The following is a 20,880-nucleotide window of genomic DNA, read 5'->3' on the forward strand; positions in this document are numbered from 1 at the left end:
TATGCCTGTAAATACTACAACATGAATGAACCCCAAAAATATTATGCTAACTGAAAGAAGTGAAACACAAAAGATGTAATATTGTATTTATATATTGTATTTATATGAAATGTCTAGAAAAGTCAAAGCTATAGAGATCTGTAAATTAGTGGTTGTCTGAAGGTAAGAAAGGGAACAGTCATTAACTGTAAATTAGTACAAGAAACATTATTGGGGTGAAATAAATGTTAAAGAATTTGATTGTGGTGATGTTTGCACAATGGGAGTAAATTTAATAAAAGACCATTAAGTTGGTCCTTAAATCCATTCCTGTTTAAACATCTGGATTTCCTGTCATAAGATCTGTTGCCACTGATACCTAGACTAATGTGTTGTCTTGGAGCCTGTTGTGTATTTAAGAATAAAGTTTTGGATGTCACTGCTAGGCACCTGGTGGCACGTTGGCCAAAACTTCAGCGGGCTTTCTGGGAACAAAAATGGCTATGGCCGGCAATTTCTTTCTCTCTTTTTTTTAATAGAAACAGACAATCAGGAAGGGAGAGAGATGAGAAGCATCGACTCGTAGTTGCATCACTTTATTGTTCATTGATTGCTTCTCATACATGCCTTAACCAGAGGGCTCCAGCCAAGCCAGTAACCTTTGCTCAAACCAGTGACTACGGTCTCAAACCAGTGAACTTGGGCTTCAAGCCAGTGACCCTTGGGCTCAAGCCAGCAACCATGGAATTATGTCTATGATCTCACACTCAAAAGCCAGTGACCCCACGTTCAAGCTGGTAAGCCTGACTCAAGCCAGGATCTTGGGGTTTCAAACCTGGGTCCTCAGCACCCCAGGTCGATGCTCTATCCACTACTCTACCACTGGTCAGGCTGTAGCCATCATTTCTACCTGCACTACTATGTAGGGCACAAGCACACGTTTGGACATAAGTTTCTGGAATTCAAGTTTCAACCTGAAGGAAAGCTTAGATATGCCAATAACAGCAATTACAAAAATGATGTCATGATCAGAAAAAAAAGGCTTATGTATACAAGAGTATAATAGAAGACCTGAAGAGAGTTACTGTTGACAGTGAAATTACAAAAGAAGATGATTCTTTATGACCTCGCTCTGACAGGGCTGGAAGACAGGAGCTTGAAATTGTAATTGGAAATGAACACGTTTCTTTTACTACATCCAAAATAGGTTCTCTTGCCTGACCAGGCGGTAGTGCAGTGGATAGAGCGTCGGACTGGGATGCGGAGGACCCAGATTTGAGACCCGAGGTTGCCATCTTGAGCGCGGGCTCATCTGGTTTGAGCAAAGCTTGCCAGCTTGGACCCAAGGTTGCTGGCTCGAGCAAGGGGTTACTCCGTCTGCTGGAGGCCCGCGGTCAAGGCACATGTGAAAAAGCAATTAATGAACAACTAAGGTGTCACAATGCGCAACGAAAAACTAATGATTGATGCTTCTCATCTCTCCGTTCTTGTCTGTCTGTCCTTGTCTGTCCCTCTCTCTGACTCTCTCTCTCTCTGTCTCTGTAAAAAAAAAAAAAAAAAAGGTTCTTTGCCCTGGCCGGATAGCTTGGTTGATTAGAGCATTGTCCTCAAGCACAGAGGTTGCCAGTTTGATTCCCAGTAAGGGCACATACAGGAACAGATCAATGTTCTGTTTCTGTCTCAAAATGCGTTCTTCCTCTCTCTCCAAAATCAATAAAATAAACATTAAAAAAAATAGGTTCTCTGGCCCTGGCCGGTTAGCTCAGCGGTAGAGCGTCGGCCTGGCGTGCGGGGGACCCGGGTTCGATTCCCGGCCAGGGCACATAGGAGAAGCGCCCATTTGCTTCTCCACCCCCCCCTTCCTCTCTGTCTCTCTCTTCCCCTCCCGCAGCCAAGGCTCCATTGGAGCAAAGATGGCCCGGGCGCTGGGATGGCTCCTTGGCCTCTGCCCCAGGTGCTAGAGTGGCTCTGGTGGCGGCAGAGCGACGCCCCGGAGGGGCAGAGCATCGCCCCCTGGTGGGCAGAGCGTCGCCCCTGGTGGGCGTGCCGGGTGGATCCCGGTGGGGCGCATGCGGGAGTCTGTCTGACTGTCTCTCCCCGTTTCCAGCTTCAGAAAAATACAAAAAAATAAAATAAAATAAAATAAAAATAGGTTCTCTTATTGATGTAAATCAAAGGATCCCGAAGGCCTTTGAGTATTTTACTATTTGGTACAGGACCTGAAATATTTAGTTTTTAGTCTTATTGAATTACATTTAAAGATTAAACCAATCTAAAGTATTTTTGAAGCTGTTTTTATATTTAATTAAAGGATAGGTAATGGAAGGTTTGTCATTTATAATACTAGGATTTTTATTAACGTGTAGTGAACAAATTTTTTGTATGCAAATTGAAAATAAGAAAATACATAAATAGGCTTAATGATTATCTTCACTTGTGTCCAAGTGGGTTGGACAGTTCCCACACACATTAAATTCTGCAAATAAAAGTCATTTTTGTTGAAATTTTGTTTAAAAAAAACTTACCAAAGCCTGAAACAAATAAATAAAAATACATGAATAAACTTTTGTTTTAAAAAAGTTATTGAGGCCCTGGCCAGTTGGCTCAGTGGTAGAGCGTCGGCCTGGCGTGCAGAAGTCCCGGGTTCGATTCCGGCCAGGGCACACAGGAGAAGCGCCCATCTGCTTCTCCACCCCTCCCCCTCTCCTTCCTCTCTGTCTCTCTCTTCCCCTCCCACAGCCGAGGCTCCATTGGAGCAAAGATGGCCCGGGTGCTGGGGATGGCTCCTTGGCCTCTGCCCCAGGCGCTAGAGTGGCTCTGGTCGTGGCAGAGCGACGCCCCGGAGGGGGCAGAGCATCGCCCCCTGGTGGGCGTGCCGGGTGGATCCCGGTCAGGCGCATGCGGGAGTCTGACTGTCTCTCCCTGTTTCTAGCTTCAGAAAAATACAACAACAAAAAAAAAGTTATTGAACTGTACAATTTAAATATGGAATGTAAATTATACCTCAATAAAGTTGTTTCTTCTTTAGGCTATTCCAGGTCTTTGACATTTCCATGTGGATTGTAGAATAAGTTTGTCCATTTTAACAACAAAAAAGCTGTTATGATTTTTATTAAGATTAGTTTAAATATGTATATCAACATGGGGCAAATTAAAATCTTAACAATTTTGAATTTTCTGTCCCATAAATAAGGTATATCTCTCCATACTTTACGTATTCTTAAATTTCTCTCAGCAATATTTTATAGTTTTCAGTGTACAGGTCTTTCAAATCTTCTGATAAATTCTCCCTTAAGTATTTCATATTTCTACTTGGTGCTGTCTTACTTTCACTTTATTGTGTGATATTGGGGTTTTTTGTTTGTTTGTTTTTTACAGAGTCAGAGAGGGGGCGATAGACAGGGACAGACAGACAGGAATGGAGAGAGATGAGAAGCATCAATCATCAGTTTTTCGTTGTGACACCTAGTTGTTCATTGATTGCTTTCTCATATGTGCCTTGACTGCGGGCCTTCAGCAGACCGAGTAACCCCTTACTTGAGCCAGCGCCCTTGGGTCCAAGCTGGTGAGTTTTGCTCAAACCAGATGAGTCCGCGCTCAAGCTGGTGACCTCGGAGTCTCGAACCTGGGTCCTTTGCATTCCAGTCCGACGCTCTATCCACCGCGCCACCACCCTGTCAGGCTGATATTGGTTTTTAATTTTAATTTCTTGTCAATTAATAGTATGTAGAAAATCAGTTAATGTTTGTATGTTTACTTTGTGCAAAAGTTAAAAGAAACAGTTTCTACACATAATTTCCCTCCTAACGTCAATCACAAGTACAAGTTCAAGGGTCTCCAAGACCACCCTCAGATTCAACAATTTACCAGATGGATTCACAGAACTCACTGAAAACTATTATAATCATGGTTACATTTTATTACAGCTTGTGTATAGAGATTAAAATCAGCCAAGAGAAGAAGTACATAATGGATTCACAGAACTCACTGAAAATTATTATAATCATGGTTACATTTCATTATAGCTCAAGTATAAAGATTAAAATCAGCCAAGAGAAGAAGTACATAATGGATTCACAGAACTCACTGAAAACTATTATAATCATGGTTACATTTTATTACAGCTCAAGTATAAAGATTAAAATCAGCCAAGGGAAGAAGTACATAATGGATTCACAGAACTCACTGAAAACTATTATAATCATGGTTACATTTTATTACAGCTCAAGTATAAAGATTAAAATCAGCCAAGGGAAGAAGTACATAATGGATTCACAGAACTCACTGAAAACTATTATAATCATGGTTACATTTTATTATAGTTCAAGTATAGAGATTAAAAGCAGCCAAGGGAAGAAGTACATAGGGCAGAGTCCAGGAAGGTAACAAATGCAGTTTCCAGTTACCACCTCCCCATGGAATCAAGACAGCATTACTCTCCAGGCATTTACTGCAGTAGCATGGAGTACTGCCAACCAGGGAAACTCACCCAAACCTTGGTGTCCAGAGCCCTTAATAAACTCCATCATGTAGGTACAGTTGACTGTTCACATGGCTGAGCTCAGTCTCCAACCCTCAAGAGACCAAGTTTCATGACCCACAGCTCCCACCTTTCATCATGCTATTGATGTGGCTTTGAGCCCACGTCCTAAATCAGGGGTCCCCAAACTTTTTACACAGGGGGCCAGTTCACTGTCCCTCAGACCACTGGAGGGCCGGAGTATAAAAAAAAACTATGAACAAATCCCTATGCACACTGCACATATCTTATTTTAAAGTAAAAAACAAAACGGGAACAAATACAATATTTAAAATAAAGAACAAGTAAATTTAAATCAACAAACTGACCAGTATTTCAATGGGAACTATGCTCCTCTCACTGACCACCAATGAAAGAGGTGCCCCTTCCAGAAGTGCAGTGGGGGCCGGATAAATGGCCTCAGGCGGCCTGCAGGCCGTAGTTTGGGGACCCCTGTCCTAAATCATAGTTACTATCTGGATGGCACAAGGCCCCCAGGTAAACAAAGGCATCCCTATTAGGCAAGATATTCCAAGGGCCTAGAAATTACATCCTAGAAGCTGAGGGCAAAGGCCAGACCTCTCTTTGGGTAAAGTTAAATACTTTACTACACAAGCCACTCCTAGCCATTGGCTAAGGCTTTTTCACAGCAAAACATATTTGTCTAGGCATCTGGTTTTAGTATAGCACTTATATGATACACAGCAATAATAAAAATGAATTCATCCTATAAATCCATTATATATATTTTCATATCTTAATACTAATTTGATTTCTTTCTCCCTTTTCTCTACCTCTATTTGTACCTTATAATATAAATGTGCTGAATTATTTAACATAGAAATTAGTTGATCAGCTAAATCCATTTCTTCCTCAAGCCAATCATTTTCCACAGTATTATATACTGAAAAGTATTTAACTCAATTTGCTGATCGTCTCCAGGGGTCTCAAACTCGGAGACCAATTTTTGCAGCCCGCAGACTGGCCCACAGACTAATCCACGAAGTTTGATTAGTCTGCGGGCCACACAAAATTGGTGGGCGGGCCGCATGCGACCCGCAGGCCGCGAGTTTTGAGACCTCTGTGACCATCAGTATAAGTATAATCTTAGTAACAATGCCAGTTTTACACCATATGGTAGTATGGTAGCAGATGTAAACTGCATACAACACTGTACCTATAGTCAACAATAATATACATTTAAATTTTTGTTAGGAGGGTAGATTTCCTAAGTGTTCTTCTCAAAATAAAATTAACTAATAAAATAAAATACTAAAAATATATTGGCACATTACTAGAATCTCACTAAGCCATCAAAAATTGGTCCCGTATGTCCCAGCAAACATAATTTCTGGACCAAATGGCTTCACAGGCAAATTTTACCAAACATTCAAAGAAGAACTAACACTTATCCTTCTCAAGCTATTCCAAAAAATTCAAGAGAAGGGAAGAGGTCCAAATTCATTTTATGAGGCAAGCATTATCCTCATTCCAAAACCAAGTAAAGAAACTACAAAGAAAGAAAACTATAGGCCAATATCCCTGATGAACATAGATGCTAAAATATTCAACAAAATATTAGCATGCCAGATCCAGCAATACATTAAAAAGATCATACATCGCTTTTTTCTCTCCACCATCGTGGTGCATGCGGTTGTTTCTTCCTCGCCATGTCTTCTCACAAGACTTTCAGGATCAAGAGGTTCCTGGCCAAAAAACAAAAGCAGAATCGGCCCATTCCCCAATGGATTCGGATGAAAACTGGTAATAAAATCAGGTACAACTCTAAGAGGAGGCACTGGAGGAGAACCAAACTGGGTCTGTAAGGAACCACACATGAGATGGCTCACATTTATGCTGTGTTCACATTGCCTACACCTCATAAATCACTGGAAAGAGCACTGCTGTCGGACACTTGGCTGTTTTAATTGGGAGATTGTTGGGGAAATGAGTTATCTCTATGATAATTTTCTCCTTTTTTGCAATAGGATCTGGATCAGTAATAAATGTGAGACCTTTTAAACTGCAAAAAAAAATAAAATAAAATAAAAAGATCATACATCATGATCAAGTGGGATTTATTCCAGGGAGGCAAGGCTGGTATAACATTTGAAAATCAATAAACATGATTTATCACATAAACAAAATGAAGAATAAAACTCACATGATCATATCAATAGATGCAGAAAAAGTATTCAATAAAATCCAGCACCCATTCATGATAAAAACTCTCAGCAAAGTGGGAATAGAGGGAACATACCTCAACATGATAAAGGCCATATATGACAAGCACACAGACAACATCATACTCAATGGGCAAAAACTAAAAGCAATCCCCTTAAGATCAGGAACAATACAGGGTGCCCCCTTTCACCACTCTTATTCAACATAGTTCTGGAAGTCCTAGCCACAGCAATCAGACAAGAAGATGAAATAAAAGGCATCCAAATTGGAAAAGATGAAATAAATTTGTCATTATTTGCTGATGACATAATACTGTACATAAGAAACCTTAAAGTCTCCGCCAAAAAACTACTAGACCTGATAAATGAATCTGGCAAGGTGGCAGGATATACAATTAATATTTAGAAATCAGTGGCATATTTATACACCAATAATGAACTGTCTGAAAGAGAAAGTAAGGCAACAGTCTCATTCACTATTGCAACAAGAAAAAAAATAAAGTACCTAGAAATAAATTTAACCAAGGAGGTAAAATATTTGTACTCAGAAAATTATAAGCCATTGAAAAAAGAAATCAAGGAAGATATAAACAAGCAGAAGTATATACTGTATTTATGGATAGGAAAAATTAACATTAAACTATCTACACTGTGGCCCTGGCTGATTAGCTCAGTGGTAGAGCATTGGCCTGGGGTGTGGGTGTCCTGGGTTCGATTCCCAGTCAGGGCACACAAGAGAAGCGACCATCTGCTTCTCCACCCCTCTTCCCTTCTCTCTCTCTCTCTCTCTCTCTCTCTCTCTCTTTCCCTCTTGCAGCCATGGCTCAATTGGTTTGAGTGCATCAGTTCCAGGCACTGAGGATAGCTCGGTGGAGCCTCTGCCTCAGGTGCTAAAAATGAATCGGTCACAAGCATGGCCACAGATGGGCAGAGCATCAGCTCCAGATGGGGGTTGCTGGGTGGATCCAGCTGGGGGCACATGCGGGAGTTTGTCTCTGTATTTTTCCTTCTATCACTTGGAAAAATTAAAAAATATATATCCATACTGCCTGACCAGGCGGTGGTGCAGTGGATAGAGCATCGGCCTTTGATGCAGAGGACCCAGATTCAAAACCCCAAAGTTGCCAGTTTGAGCACAGGCTCACCAGCTTGAGTGCAGGGTCACTGGCTTGAGCGTGGGGTCATAGACAGGACCTCATAGTCGCTGTATTGAGCCCTAAGGTTGCTGGCTAGAAGACCACGGTTGCTAGCTTAAGCAAGGTGTCACTGGCTCAACTGGAGCCCCATGGTCAAGGCACATATGAGAAAGCAAAAAATGAACAACTAAGGTGCCACAGTGAAGAACTGATGCTTCTCATCTCTCTCCCTTCCTGTCTGTCTGTCTCTGTCTCTCTCTCTCTCTCTCTCTCTCTCGCAAAAAAAAAAATTAAATATGCACACTAGTGGCACAGTGGATAGAATGTTGGACTGGGACACAGAATACCCAGGTACAAAACCCCGAGGTTGCCGGTTTGAGCATGAGCTCATCTGGTTTGAGCACGGCTCACCAGCTTGAACCCAAGGTCGCTGGCTTGAGCAAGGGGTCACTTGGTCTGCTGTAGCCCCTGGTCAAGGCACATACAAGAAGCAATCAATGAAAAATTAAGGTGCTGCAATGAAGAATTGATGTTTCTTATCTCTCTCCCTTCCTGTCTGTCCCTCTCTCTGTCTCCTTCTGTGTCTGTCACAAAAAAATAAAAATATCCATACTATCCAAAGCAATCTATAGATTCAATGTAATTCCTATTAAGATACCAATGGCATAAAATTTATCTGGAACCAAAAAAAAAAAAAAAAACCTGAATAGCCTCAGCAATCTTGAAAATGAAGAACAAAGTGGGAGGTATCACACCTCTTGATATCAAGCTATATTACACGGCCACTGTAATCAAAACACCTTGGGGCCTGACCTGCAGTGGCGCAGTGGGTAAAAGCGTCGACCTGGAACACTGAGGTTGCCGGTTTGAAACCCTGGACTTCCCTGGTCAAGGCACATATGGGAGTTGATGCTTTCTGCTCCTCCCCCCTTCTCTCTCTGTCTCGGTCTCTCTCTCTCTCTCTCTCGCTCTCGAGATCTCTCTCTCTGTCTCCTCTCTCTAAAATGAATAAATAAAATCTAAAAAAAAAACAAAACACTTTGGTACTGGCATAAGAACAAGTATACAGCTCAATGGAACAGAACAGTGAACCTAGAAATAAACCCACCTGTCGGGAGCCGATCAACAGCTGCTGGTTGACACAGTCACAGCAATGAAGAGGCGCAGCAATACTTTCCCCCTAACTTCTTGGGTTTATTTTATTTTTCTCCCCCCTTTTTTTGGTGTGTGTGCTATCACTTATGGCACAAGGCTAGCATCTGGAGTTAATAGTCGCACCGTGCTTCCCTGCAGATTTGCAGTAATTTCTCTGGAAATGAGACAGGGTGTAAATTCCACAGAAAAGCCTATAAACCCCACAGAGAAACCTTGTATAAGATGTGTAAGATTTCATATTATAGAAGAATAGAAAAACTTTCCATTCCTCTTACATACCTGACCTTCAGGCAGTGGAACACTCTGAGAAAAATAAAATTAGAACTTAACTAGTAGATGAAAATAGTAGACAAAACATAATTTTACTAAACAATAGGCCATTAGGTAAAGCAGAGTTATTAATCAATAGTGACTTTTTAGAAACCTGCATAAGACTGATGCCAATATTCTTGTTGCCTCTCAAGGTATTGTATAACTGTACTTAGAATGGCTTATAGCCATTTATAGCTTAAAGAAATGTACTAACCTCTTCCTGGAATATTTATCCACATTAAAGCAAAAATAACTATTAATCAATGTATTCTGCATAACATGTGATTATATTAATAGAAATAAAGCTATACTAGCAATTGGCAGAGATGCCTGGCAGATGAACTAAAGAGTTTGGCTCTCTCACTCATATCTTGCTGACGCCATTCATTTCTGTGGGACCCCTGGATTCTCCCTGGGGTGGGACCCTGGCACCCACCCTTTATGGTCAATTAATATTTGACAAAGAAGGCAAGAATATAGAATAAAAAAGACTTTAATAAATGGTGTTGGGAAAACTGGACAGGTACATGCAAAAATGAAACTAGACCACCAACTGACACCATTCACAAAAATAAACTCAAAATGGATAAAAGACTTAAATATAAGTGGCAAAACCATAAAAATCTTGGAAGAAAACATAGGTAGTAGACCCTCTGACATCTCTTGTAGCAATATTTTTGCCAATATATCTCCACAGGCAAGTGAACTAAAGAACAAATTAAACAAATGAAACTATGTCAAACTAAAAAGCTTTTGCACAACAAAAGACACCATTAAAAAAATAAAAAGACAACACACTCAATGGAGAACACATTCACTGATACATCTGATAAGGGGTTACAAACAAAATTTATAAAGAACTTCTAAAACTCAACACCAGGAAGGTAAACAATCCAATTTAAAAATCCACAAAAAGCCCTGGCCGGTTGGCTCAGCGGTAGAGCGTCGGCCTGGCGTGCGGGGGACCCGGGTTCAATTCCCGGCCAGGGCACATAGGAGAAGCGCCCATTTGCTTCTCCACCCCCCCCCTTCCTCTCTGTCTCTCTCTTCCCCTCCCGCAGCCAAGGCTCCATTGGAGCAAAGATGGCCCGGGCGCTGGGGATGGCTCCTTGGCCTCTGCCCCAGGCGCTAGAGTGGCTCTGGTCGCGGCAGAGCGATGCCCCAGAGGGACAGAGCATCGCCCCCTGGTGGGCAGAGCGTCGCCCCTGGTGGGCGTGCCAGGTGGATCCCGGTCGGGCGCATGCAGGAGTCTGTCTGACTGTCTCTCCCCGTTTCCAGCTTCAGAAAAATAGAAAAAAAAATCCACAAAAAGCCTGAATAGACACTTCTCCAAGGAGGACATACATATGGCCAATAGGCATATGAAAAAATGTTCAACGTCACTAATCATCAGAGAAATGCAAATTAAAAGCACAATGAAATACCATCTCACACCTGCCAGAATGGCTCTCATTAACAAATCAACAAACAACAAGTGTTGACAAAAGTGGGGAGAAAAGTGAACCCTCCTGCACTGCTGGTGGGAATGCAGACTTGTGCAGCCACTGGGAGAAACAGTATGACATTTCTTCAAAAAATTAAAAATGGAACTGCCTTATGACCCCAGTATATCTTAAGAACCCCAAAACAGTAATTCAAAAGAAGATATGCACCTCCATGGTCACTGCATCATTATTTACAATACCCAAGATCTGGAAACCACCCAAGTGTTCATCAGTTGACAAGTGCATAAAAAAGCAGTGGTACATATACACAATGGAATACTATGCAGCCATGAAAAAGAAGGAACTCTTACCTTTTGCAATAGCATGGATGGACCTGGATATTATTATGCTAAGTGAAATAAGCCAGGCAGAGAAAGACAAATATTGTAGGTTCTCACTTATATGTGAAATCTAATGAACACAATAAACCAAGGAACAAAATAGAAACAGAAGCATGGACACAGGCAACAGATGAACAGCTGTGAGAGGGAAAGGGGAAGAGGGGATAGGATCAAAGAAGGTGAAGGGATCAACCAAAATATATATACATAACTCATAGGTACAGACAACAGCGCAGCAATTCCCAGAGGGAAAGGGGGGATAAAGGTGAGGGGGAGGGGTGAAATGGGAATGGAAAGAGTCTTTGCATGGGCATGGGGGGCACAATGTGGGGGGTTGAGGGTGTTTCATTGAGTGGGATACTTGAAACCATGTCAACACAATAAATTAAAAAGAAAAATTTTTAAAGAAAACTGATCTAGTTTGTCTCTCAAAGCAACTCAGGTTTGCAGGCTTCCAGTCAAACTTGTCAGTGTAGGAGTAGTCTTTTTTATTGAATTTATTGGGGTGACATTGATTAATAAAATTACACACGTTTCAAGTGTACAGTTCTATAATACATCATCTGTATATTGTATTGTGTGTTCACACCCCAAATCAAGTCTCCTTCTATAACCATTTCTCCCCCTTTTTCTTTCTATCTCTCCCCACGTCCCTTTCCCTCTTTTAATCTCAATACTGTTGTCTGTGACTATGATGTAGAAATAGTCTTAGCAACATATGATTTCATTCTTTCAGGCATATGGTATAATTGAGTTAAGAGACAATATAATTTTTTGCTCTGGGCCACTCAGGGGACCAATGTAATGAATTTCTGTTGTTACATACCCTGTTTTCATTTATTTTTTCTGTTTTCATTTTTTTACTGTCAGCTACTATTCCTCCTCTTTATCAATGAATTTGACCCTATCTTTTCCACCTTCGGAAAAGATAGTAAGTTTGGCCACTGTGCTGGTCCAGATTTCCAGCAGCAATACCAGTCTAGCAAATGCTTCCCTTCCAATACATTCCCATTCATACAAGGGTATCATTATATAAGTATAGAACTAGTGGTCTATTTCAACCCCTAGGTAATACAGCTACATTCTCTATCAACCCCAATTTTTCCAGATGGGATGAAGGCCCAATCTATCACATTAGGCCCTTAGGAATTCTGACATAAACATTTAAAAGTATACTTAAAATGTCTTGCTTGGGGATCATCCCTGCTTTTGGCACCTGCAGTTGCAGCATTGGTCCTGAGACCACTAAATCCAGTAGGAAAAACAAGAAAGTTGATGTAATATGGTAATACCAGCATCTTCTCTCACCTCTTCTTTCCCAGATCCTTCTGAAATGTGAAGGAATCTATACATCAGAGAGCCTCCTTTGCCCCCCACCATGTTGAGTGTGAGCACATACTTATGAAGGTGCATGAGCCAGTCAATCATTTCTTCACCTCCCCCAATTTTTTTAAGTTGGTAAATTTTTTGTAATGTGCATTTTACTACAATTATTTTTTATTTAGAAAATTAAATTTAACAGGGTGACATTGAGCAATAAGAATACATAGGTTTCAGGTAAACATTTCTATAGCATTTGAACTGTTGATTACGTTGCACACCCATCACCCAAAGTCAAATTATGTATTTTCCATCACCATGTATTTGTCTCTTTGCTTCCCTCCCCTCAACCCTCTCCCCCTGGTAACCACTTTACCTTTATCTATGTCCATGAGTCTCAGTTTCATATCCCGCCTATGTATGAAGTCATACAGTTCTCAGCTTTTTCTGATTTACTTATTTCACTCAGTATAATGCTCTCAAGGTCCATCCATGTTGTCATAAATGGCAATATCTCCCCTAATTTTAGACAACAAATGTTTCAATTGCCTGTTCTAATTCTTTATCATACCATTGCTCTGAGGCTATCTCTTTGCCCATTTGGGGGCATTATGTGTTATTATGGACTGAATTGTGTCCTCCCCATCTCTCTTCTCTAATTGATATATTGAAGCCCTAACCTTTAATGTAATTGTATTAGGAGATAGGTCCTTTAAGGATGTAATCAAAGTTAAACGAGGTCATAAAGGTAGAACCATAATCAAATAGGACTAAAGTCCTTATAAAAAGAGTAAGAGACATCAGTGGTGTTCATGCACAGAGAGAATCGTATGTGAAGACAGTGAGGAGGTGCTTATCTGTACACTAGGAAGAGAGGTTTCACCAGAAACAAACCCTGCTGGCTGTTTGATCTTGGACTTCCAGCCTCCAGAACTGTGAGAAAATAAAATTCTGTTGTTTAAGTCACTCAGTCTGTGGTTATTTTGTTATATTTTCCATGTCTCTAGTAACTTTCCAAGCATATGGAATATATGCTCCACTCAGTGGAGACAAAAGGCCTGGCTCCATAATCAATTTTTTTATAAAGTTTTTTTTAAAGACTTTATTCTATTTTTGGAGACGAGAGAGAGAGAGAGAGAGAGAGAGAAGAGGGGGAGGAGCAGGAAGCATCAACTCCCATATGTGCCTTGACCAGACAAGCCCAGGTTTCAAACCAGTAACCTCAGCATTCCAGGTCGACGCCTTATCCCATTGCGCCACCACAGGTCAGGCCATAATCAATTTTTTTCTGACACCACCTTGACAGGGGTGTAGCATGACTTTCAGAGCTTGTTGAAGGAAAAAATATAATCTCCTCACTTGGTATGTGTTGGTATGAGTGGGAATCGGGCCACATTTTTTCCTATACTGTTTGGATGCAGTAAAGCAATTATTTTCTTTAAGTTTATTGTCTTGTTATGCTGCCCGTATCTTGGTTGTTTGACTAGAGAAATCTGGCTTTTCCAAGTTGCCAGGTTCTCCAGCACAGTCTCAGATATATGAGGTAAAAAAGAAAACACATGAACCTGACCACATGGTGGTGCAGTGAATAGAATGTCAACCTGGTATGCTCAGGACTCAAGTTCAAAACCCCGAGGTTGCCAGCTTGAGTGCAGGCCCACCAGCTTGAGCATAGGATCACTGGCTTGAGTGTGGGATCATAGGCATGACCTCATGGTCGCTGGCTTGAGCCCAAAAGTCTGGCATGAAGCCCGAGCTCCCTGGCTTGAAGCCCCAGCTCCCTGGCTTGAAGCCCAAGCTCCCTGGCTTAAAGCCCCAGCTCCCTGGCTTGAAGCCCAAGCTCACAGGCTTGAGCAAGGGATCACTGGCTTGGCTGGAGCCCCCCCCCCCCACACACTGTCAAGGCACATACGAGAAGCAATCAGTGAACAAATAAGGTGCCAGAACTACCAGTTGATGCTTCTCATCTCTCTCCCTTCCTGTCTGTCTGTCTGTCTCTATCAAGAAAACACATGAAATTCACCAATATGCTCTTTTAGGGGTCCTGAGCCAGTCAACCTCCTACATTCCACCTTTCAAGAGTCATCTCATGTTTGTTTTATAACTATTTTTTCCAGGCGGGGGAGGGTTGTATTTAGTGGCAGGAATAGGGAAAAGTGCATCTACCAGTCACCCCTTTCCATATTGTGGTTCACTTCTCGCGGTCTCACTGTATCTCGGATTTTTAAATTGTATATATCTAATTTTGTATCATGGATTTTTCGCTATATTATGGGATTTTGCAGTATGTAGGTATTTTTACATATTTATTATTTTAATTATTTTTGCTGTAAAATAAGCATCTTCTAGCCTAAAAATTGAAAATATAAAAATATTAATTAAAAATATTAAAAGATTATTACTGTAGATTCACTGGTGAGTACCCATATAAAATTTTATATGTTGTTAAAATTACGTAGGTTTAAGAGTGTAGAAAGTGTTTAAGAGCATAGGAAGTGTTTATAAGAATGTGGGAAAGGTTAATAGTGTGGGAAAGGTTTATAAGAGCATAGGGAGGTTTTATAAAGCCTTAAAATATGTATAAATAATAAAATAAATATAAGGTCGCTACTTCACAGATTTTCACCTAGAACCCCTGTGACAGACGAGGTACCACTTTGTACTTCATTTTTCCACAAGTGGACATCCTATATTTGGGCCTTTTTCCCTATTTCCCATGCCTCTTCTCTCTCTCTCTTTCTTTCTTTCTTTCTTTCTTTCTTTCTTTCTTTCTTTCTTTCTTTCTTTCTTTCTTTCTTTCCTTCCTTCCTTCCTTCCTTCCTTCCTTCCTTCCTTCCTTCCTTCCTTCCTTCCTTCCTCCCTCCCTCCCTCCCTCCCTCCCTCCCTCCCTCCCTCCCTCCTTCCTTCCTTCCTTCCTTCCTTCCTTCCTTCTTTCCTTCCTTCCTTCCTCCCTCCCTCCCTCCTCCCTCCCTTCCTTCCTCCCTCCCTCCCTTCTCTCTCTCTCTCTCTCTCTCTCTTCTTTCTTCCCTCCCTCCCTCCCTTCCTTCTTTTTGAATTTTTTATTTATTTATTTAAGAGAGAGAAGAGGAAGGAGAGACAGAGAGAGAAGGGGGTAGGAGGAGCAGGAAGCATCAACTCCCATATGTGCCTTGACCAGGCAAGCCCAGGGTTTCAAACCAGCGACCTCAGCGTTCCAGGTTGATGCTTTATCTACTGCGCCACAACAGGTCAGGCTCTACTCACTTTCTGAGCACGTGGAATTCATTTACAATAACTTTTTTTAAAATCCTTGTTGAGTAACTCTAACATTTGTGTCAGTTTTTGGTTGGTTGGTTAATTGATTATTCTCATTATGTGTCTTGTTTTACTACCTCTTTGCATGCCTGGTATGATTGAATGTCAGACATTGTGAATTAACTTTGCTGGGTACTGAATATTTATGCATGTCTATAAATTAACTTGAGTTTTGTTCTGGGACACAGCTAAGTTACTTGGAAATACAGTCTGTCTGTAAAGTCATGGTGCACATGACTTTTGACCAGTCACAGGAAAGCAACAAAAGACGATAGAAATGTGAAATCTGCACCAAATTAAAGGAAAACTCTCCCAGTTTCATACCTATTCAGTGTAGTTTGATGTGGGCTCACGCACAGATTTTATAGGGCTCCTTAGGTAGCTATCCCGTATAGCCTCTACACACTCGTCACTGACTGATGGCCTACCAGAACGAGATTTCTCCACCAAACTGCCGATTTCTTTCAACTGCTTATCCCACCGAGTAATGTTATTCCTATGTGGTGGCGCTTCGTTATAAACATGCCGATATTCACGTTGCACTTTGGTCACGGATTCAAATTTAGCGAGCCACAGAACACACTGAACTTTCCTCTGTACCGTCCACATCTCAACTGGCATGGCCGTGGGCTGCTCCGCTGTATACACGGTGTTATGTCATCATCTGCGCATGCGCACATGCTGCCACATCATCCTACAGAAACTGGGAGGGTTTTCCTTTTATTTGGTGCAGATTTCACACTTCTATGGTCTTTTGTTACTTTCCTGTGACCGGTCAAAAGTGCACCATGACTTTACAGATACACTGTAGTTTAATTCTTATAGGTCTTCCTTATTATAAAATTTTAGGTGTATCTAATTATTCCCTACCACTGAAACAATAGCTTCCTGAATTCTCTACCCAGTGATCTATTTCTTTCAGTCTAGCTGGTGAGAACAGGCAATATCCCCAGCCCTGTGTAAGCATGAGACAACATTTCCTCTTATTCTTTCAGATGGTTCTCTCCCTGGTTTCAGTTAGTTTTCTCACACATGTCTGCTCATCGGTAATCTAGGAGGACCCTAAGCAAATCACCTGGGTCTTCCCTCTGAAGTTTTCTCCACTCTGGTGGTGTACCTTGTGAATTCTAGCTGTCTTGTTCTCCCTACACTTTCAGTTTTTTCTCAATTTAGGGAATTCACCAGCCACTTCCTCAGTTCCTCCTCTTTGCAGTGCCCTGGAAACTCTCTCAGGGAACACAGTGCTAACCTTGCTTCACTTTTCTCAGAGATCACTCTTCTTTTTTTTTTTTTTTTTTTTTTTTTACATAGGCAGAGATAGACAGGGACAGACAGATAGGAATGGAGAGAGAGATGAGAAGCATCAATCATTAGTTTTTCGTTGCGCGTTGCGACTTCTTAGTTGTTAGTTGTTCATTGATTGCTTTCTCATATGTGCCTTGACCGCGGACCTTCAGCAGACTGAGTAACCCCTTGCTGGGGCCAGCCACCTTGGGTCTAAGCTGGTGAGCTTTTTGCTCAAGCCAGATGAGCCCGCGCTCAAGCTGGTGACCTCGGGGTCTCGAACCTGGGTCCTTCCGCATCCCAGTCCGACGCTCTATCCACTGCGCCACCACCTGGTCAGGCGAGATCACTCTTCTTCCTTGCCTAATATCCAGCTTCTTGCAAACCAGTTTTTCAATGTATTTTGTCTATTTTTGTTTTCTTTCTTTGTTCCATGCACAAGGGTGAATCCAGTTCCCGTGACTCCGTCTTGGCTGGAAAAAGTCACAGGCATGAATTTATAAATGTGGAGATCTGTCAGATATTGTCAACAAGAGATATATTCAAGTTGGTGTGATTTCTATGAATAGGGAATATTGTAACCTGGGTTTGAGACAAGTATGCCAGTGAACTAATATCTATGAATGGGGAACTTGTATCTCATTAAGTGTTCATCTGTATGAAGTATCGTGAGAAGTATTTAAGAAAGGGGAGATATGCCAATGTAGGCTGTCAATGAGAGATATTTTCTAGTAGGTAAAAAATTATGACTATGTTTAACTAGGATTTTCAATGTAAAAATTCCAGTGGGCAGGTATTTGCAAATCAGATTTTTATAAGTTGAGTTGTCAATAAGAGCTATGTCTTTGGTGAGTATTTAAGAAAAAAGATTTGTCACCAGTAATCATCAATGGAGATACACCTGGGGGAAAGGTAGTTATGAATATAGATCCTGGTAAATGTAGAACTATCAGTCAGTGATAAATTGATAAGTATATGAATGGAGAGATATACAATAGCTATTGCCAATGGTATATATGTCAACAGGGGTATTTATGATAGGTATATTTGTAAAATGACTTGGACGGTAGGACATAAACCAATAGGCAGGTGTTTAAAAAATAAGGCAATTTGTCATCAAAGGTCATAAGTAGGTTATACCATCAGCTGGATATTTAAAAATATAGATATTTTTCAACGGACAAGCAATAATAGAGTATGTATTATGGGATTATGTATAAAAATGGAGATTTTTTTCAATAGGAGTTATAAGTAAGAAATATACCAATGAGTGTTTATGAATAAGATTTTTTTAAAGGCAGGCATCAATAGTTGATATGTCAATGTCTTTTTATTTCTCAGTGGGAAGACTTGTCAAGAAGACTCATGAAGAGAGATTTTTTTTTTCTTGGCTTAATTTATTGTTTATTTTTTTACAGAGGCAGAGATAGACAGGGACAGACAGACAGGAATGGAGAGAGATGAGAAGCATCAATCATCAGTTTCTCATTGTGCGTTGCAACTTCTTAGTTGTTCATTGATTGCCTTCTCACATGTGCCTTGACTGTGGGCCTTTAGCAGACCGAGGAACCCCCTGCTGAAGCTAGCGACCTTGGGTCCAAGCTGGTGAGCTCTTTGCTCAAGCCAGATGAGCCCAAGCTGGCGACCTCAGGGTCTCGAACCTGGGTCCTTCCGTATCCCAGTCCGACGCTCTATCCACTGCGCCACCACCTGGTCAGGCAAGAGAGATATTTTAATGGATACTTTTGAATGAAGTGATCTTTTCCCAAACAGGTTAATAAATAAAAGATTTGCCAATGGGTATGTATTTATGAAAGAGATTTGCCAGTGGGTATCATCAACGGAGATATTTCAGTGGGATATTCATGAATAAGAAGAGAGTGCAAAAGTGGTTACAGTAATCAGAATTCTAAGAAAGACCCCCAATATCTCTCTTACCCTATGTAAACTTCTCCCCTTAAATAGGGTGGAATCTGTAAATATGATGAGATATAACTGAATGATTATTTTATATTATAACAAAAGAGATCTTGCAAATGCAATAAAGATTACTAATCAGTTGACCTTAAAACAGGGAGATAATCCAGGTGAGCCTAATCTATATAATTAAGCTCATGAACCCTTAAAAATACAGTTTTCCTCTCTCTCTCTCTCTATCTCTCTCTCTCTCTCTATCTCTCTCTCCTTCTCTTCCTTCCTCTCCCTCCAAAATCATAAATAATTTTAAAAAGTTTTTTAAGCCTGACCTGTGCTGGCGCAGTGGATAAAGCATTGACCTGGAATACTGAGGTCACTGGTTTGAAACCTCAAGCTTGCCCAGTCAAGGCACATATGAGAAGTAACTACTATGAGCTGACGTTTCCCACTCCTACCCACCCCCTTCTCTCTCTCTAAAAAAAAAAAAAAAAATTCAATTAAGCATATTAAATATTTGCAATGTCTTTGGGAGAGATTGTTAAAATCACGAGTTGAATGTGCCAAAGTGTATAAAATTATCACTATTACACATTATTTCCAATATTGTAAATTATCATTCCTAAAAAACACCATTTGCAATATGTAAATAATCATTACTAAGATTTATCACTACTAAGTTATAAATTAAATTAGATTTACCATTACCACTACAAGTAATAATATAAGCAGCTATATGTCTAGCACTGTTTTAAGCACTTTACATATATAAATTCATTTAATAGTCACTCTGTCCTTATGAATTAGTAAGCATTATTTTATCCCCATTTTATAGATGTGGAAACTGAGGCATAGACAGGTAATATGATTTCCCCAAGGACACACAGCTAGGACAAGGAAACAGCAGATTTTTTTAAATGCAAGCAGGCATTAATTAATTTTTTTTCCTTATGACCTGACCTAAAATATTTTTTATTTTTATATTTATTTTTTAAACTTTATTGAGATGCAATTCACATACAGTAAAACTTATCCATTTAATGCAACAAATTAATTTTAGTATACTCAGAGTTGTGCAACCATTACAATTGAATTTTAAAATGTTTCCATCATCCCCAAAAGATACCCATTAGCAGTCACTTCACATTTCTCACACCATCCCCACCTCAGCCCAAGACAACCACTAATCTACATTTTGTCTCCATAGTTTGGACTATTCTAGACATTTCATATAAATTGAATCATACAATATGTGGTCTTTTGTGACTGGTTTCTCTGAAATAACATTTTCAAAGTTCATTCATGTTGCAGCATGTATCAGTGCATCACTTTTTTATTACTGAACAATAGACCACTGTATGGATAAATCAGTTTGATTATCAAGTCAGCAGCTGATGGACATTTTGGTTGTTCCCATGTTTTGGCTACAATGAATAATGTTGCCATATACTTTCATGTATAAGTTTTTGCATGGGCAACTGTTTTCATTTTTCTTGGGTGGATACCCAGGAGTGAAATTCCTGAATCATATGGCAACTCTACGTTTAACATTTTGAGAAACTTTCAAACTGTTTTCCAAAACAGCTATACCACTTTATATTCCACCAGCAATGTAAGATGAGTCCAATTTTTCCATCCTTATCAGCATTTGTTACTATCAATTTTTTTTTCTAGCCCCACTAGTGGACATAAAATGATATTTCATGGTTTTGATTTCCATCTTCTTGGTGCCTAATGATACTGAGAAGCTTTACAGGTGCTTAAGCCATTTGAATATCTCATTTAGAGAAATGTTTATTTGAATCCTTTGCCCATTTTTTAAGTTGGGTTATTTATTTGTTTTTATTATTGAGTTTAAGAGTTCTTTATATATTAAAGACAAAAATTCCTTACCAGATATATGGTTAGCAAATAAGTGCTTCCAGTCTGTGGGTTGATTTTTTTTACTTTATTGATGGT

The 20,880-nt window shown here is 40.3% G+C and overlaps 1 protein-coding gene and 1 pseudogene across 1 annotated transcript; both read left to right on the top strand.

The window, feature by feature from the left end:
• The first annotated feature begins 838 nt into the window (after positions 1-838).
• Positions 839-2,255, top strand: LOC136386325 (protein mago nashi homolog; annotated as a pseudogene).
• A 3,870-nt stretch (positions 2,256-6,125) lies between these two features.
• LOC136385531 (large ribosomal subunit protein eL39) lies at positions 6,126-6,447 on the top strand. The gene has a single exon (XM_066356548.1). It carries the CDS (start codon positions 6,169-6,171, stop codon positions 6,322-6,324), a length of 156 nt encoding a protein of 51 aa, XP_066212645.1. The 5' UTR covers positions 6,126-6,168; the 3' UTR covers positions 6,325-6,447.
• Positions 6,448-20,880: the final 14,433 nt, after the last annotated feature.

This window comes from Saccopteryx leptura, chromosome X (genome assembly GCF_036850995.1).
Source record: "Saccopteryx leptura isolate mSacLep1 chromosome X, mSacLep1_pri_phased_curated, whole genome shotgun sequence".
NCBI classification, from domain to species: Eukaryota; Metazoa; Chordata; class Mammalia; order Chiroptera; family Emballonuridae; genus Saccopteryx; species Saccopteryx leptura.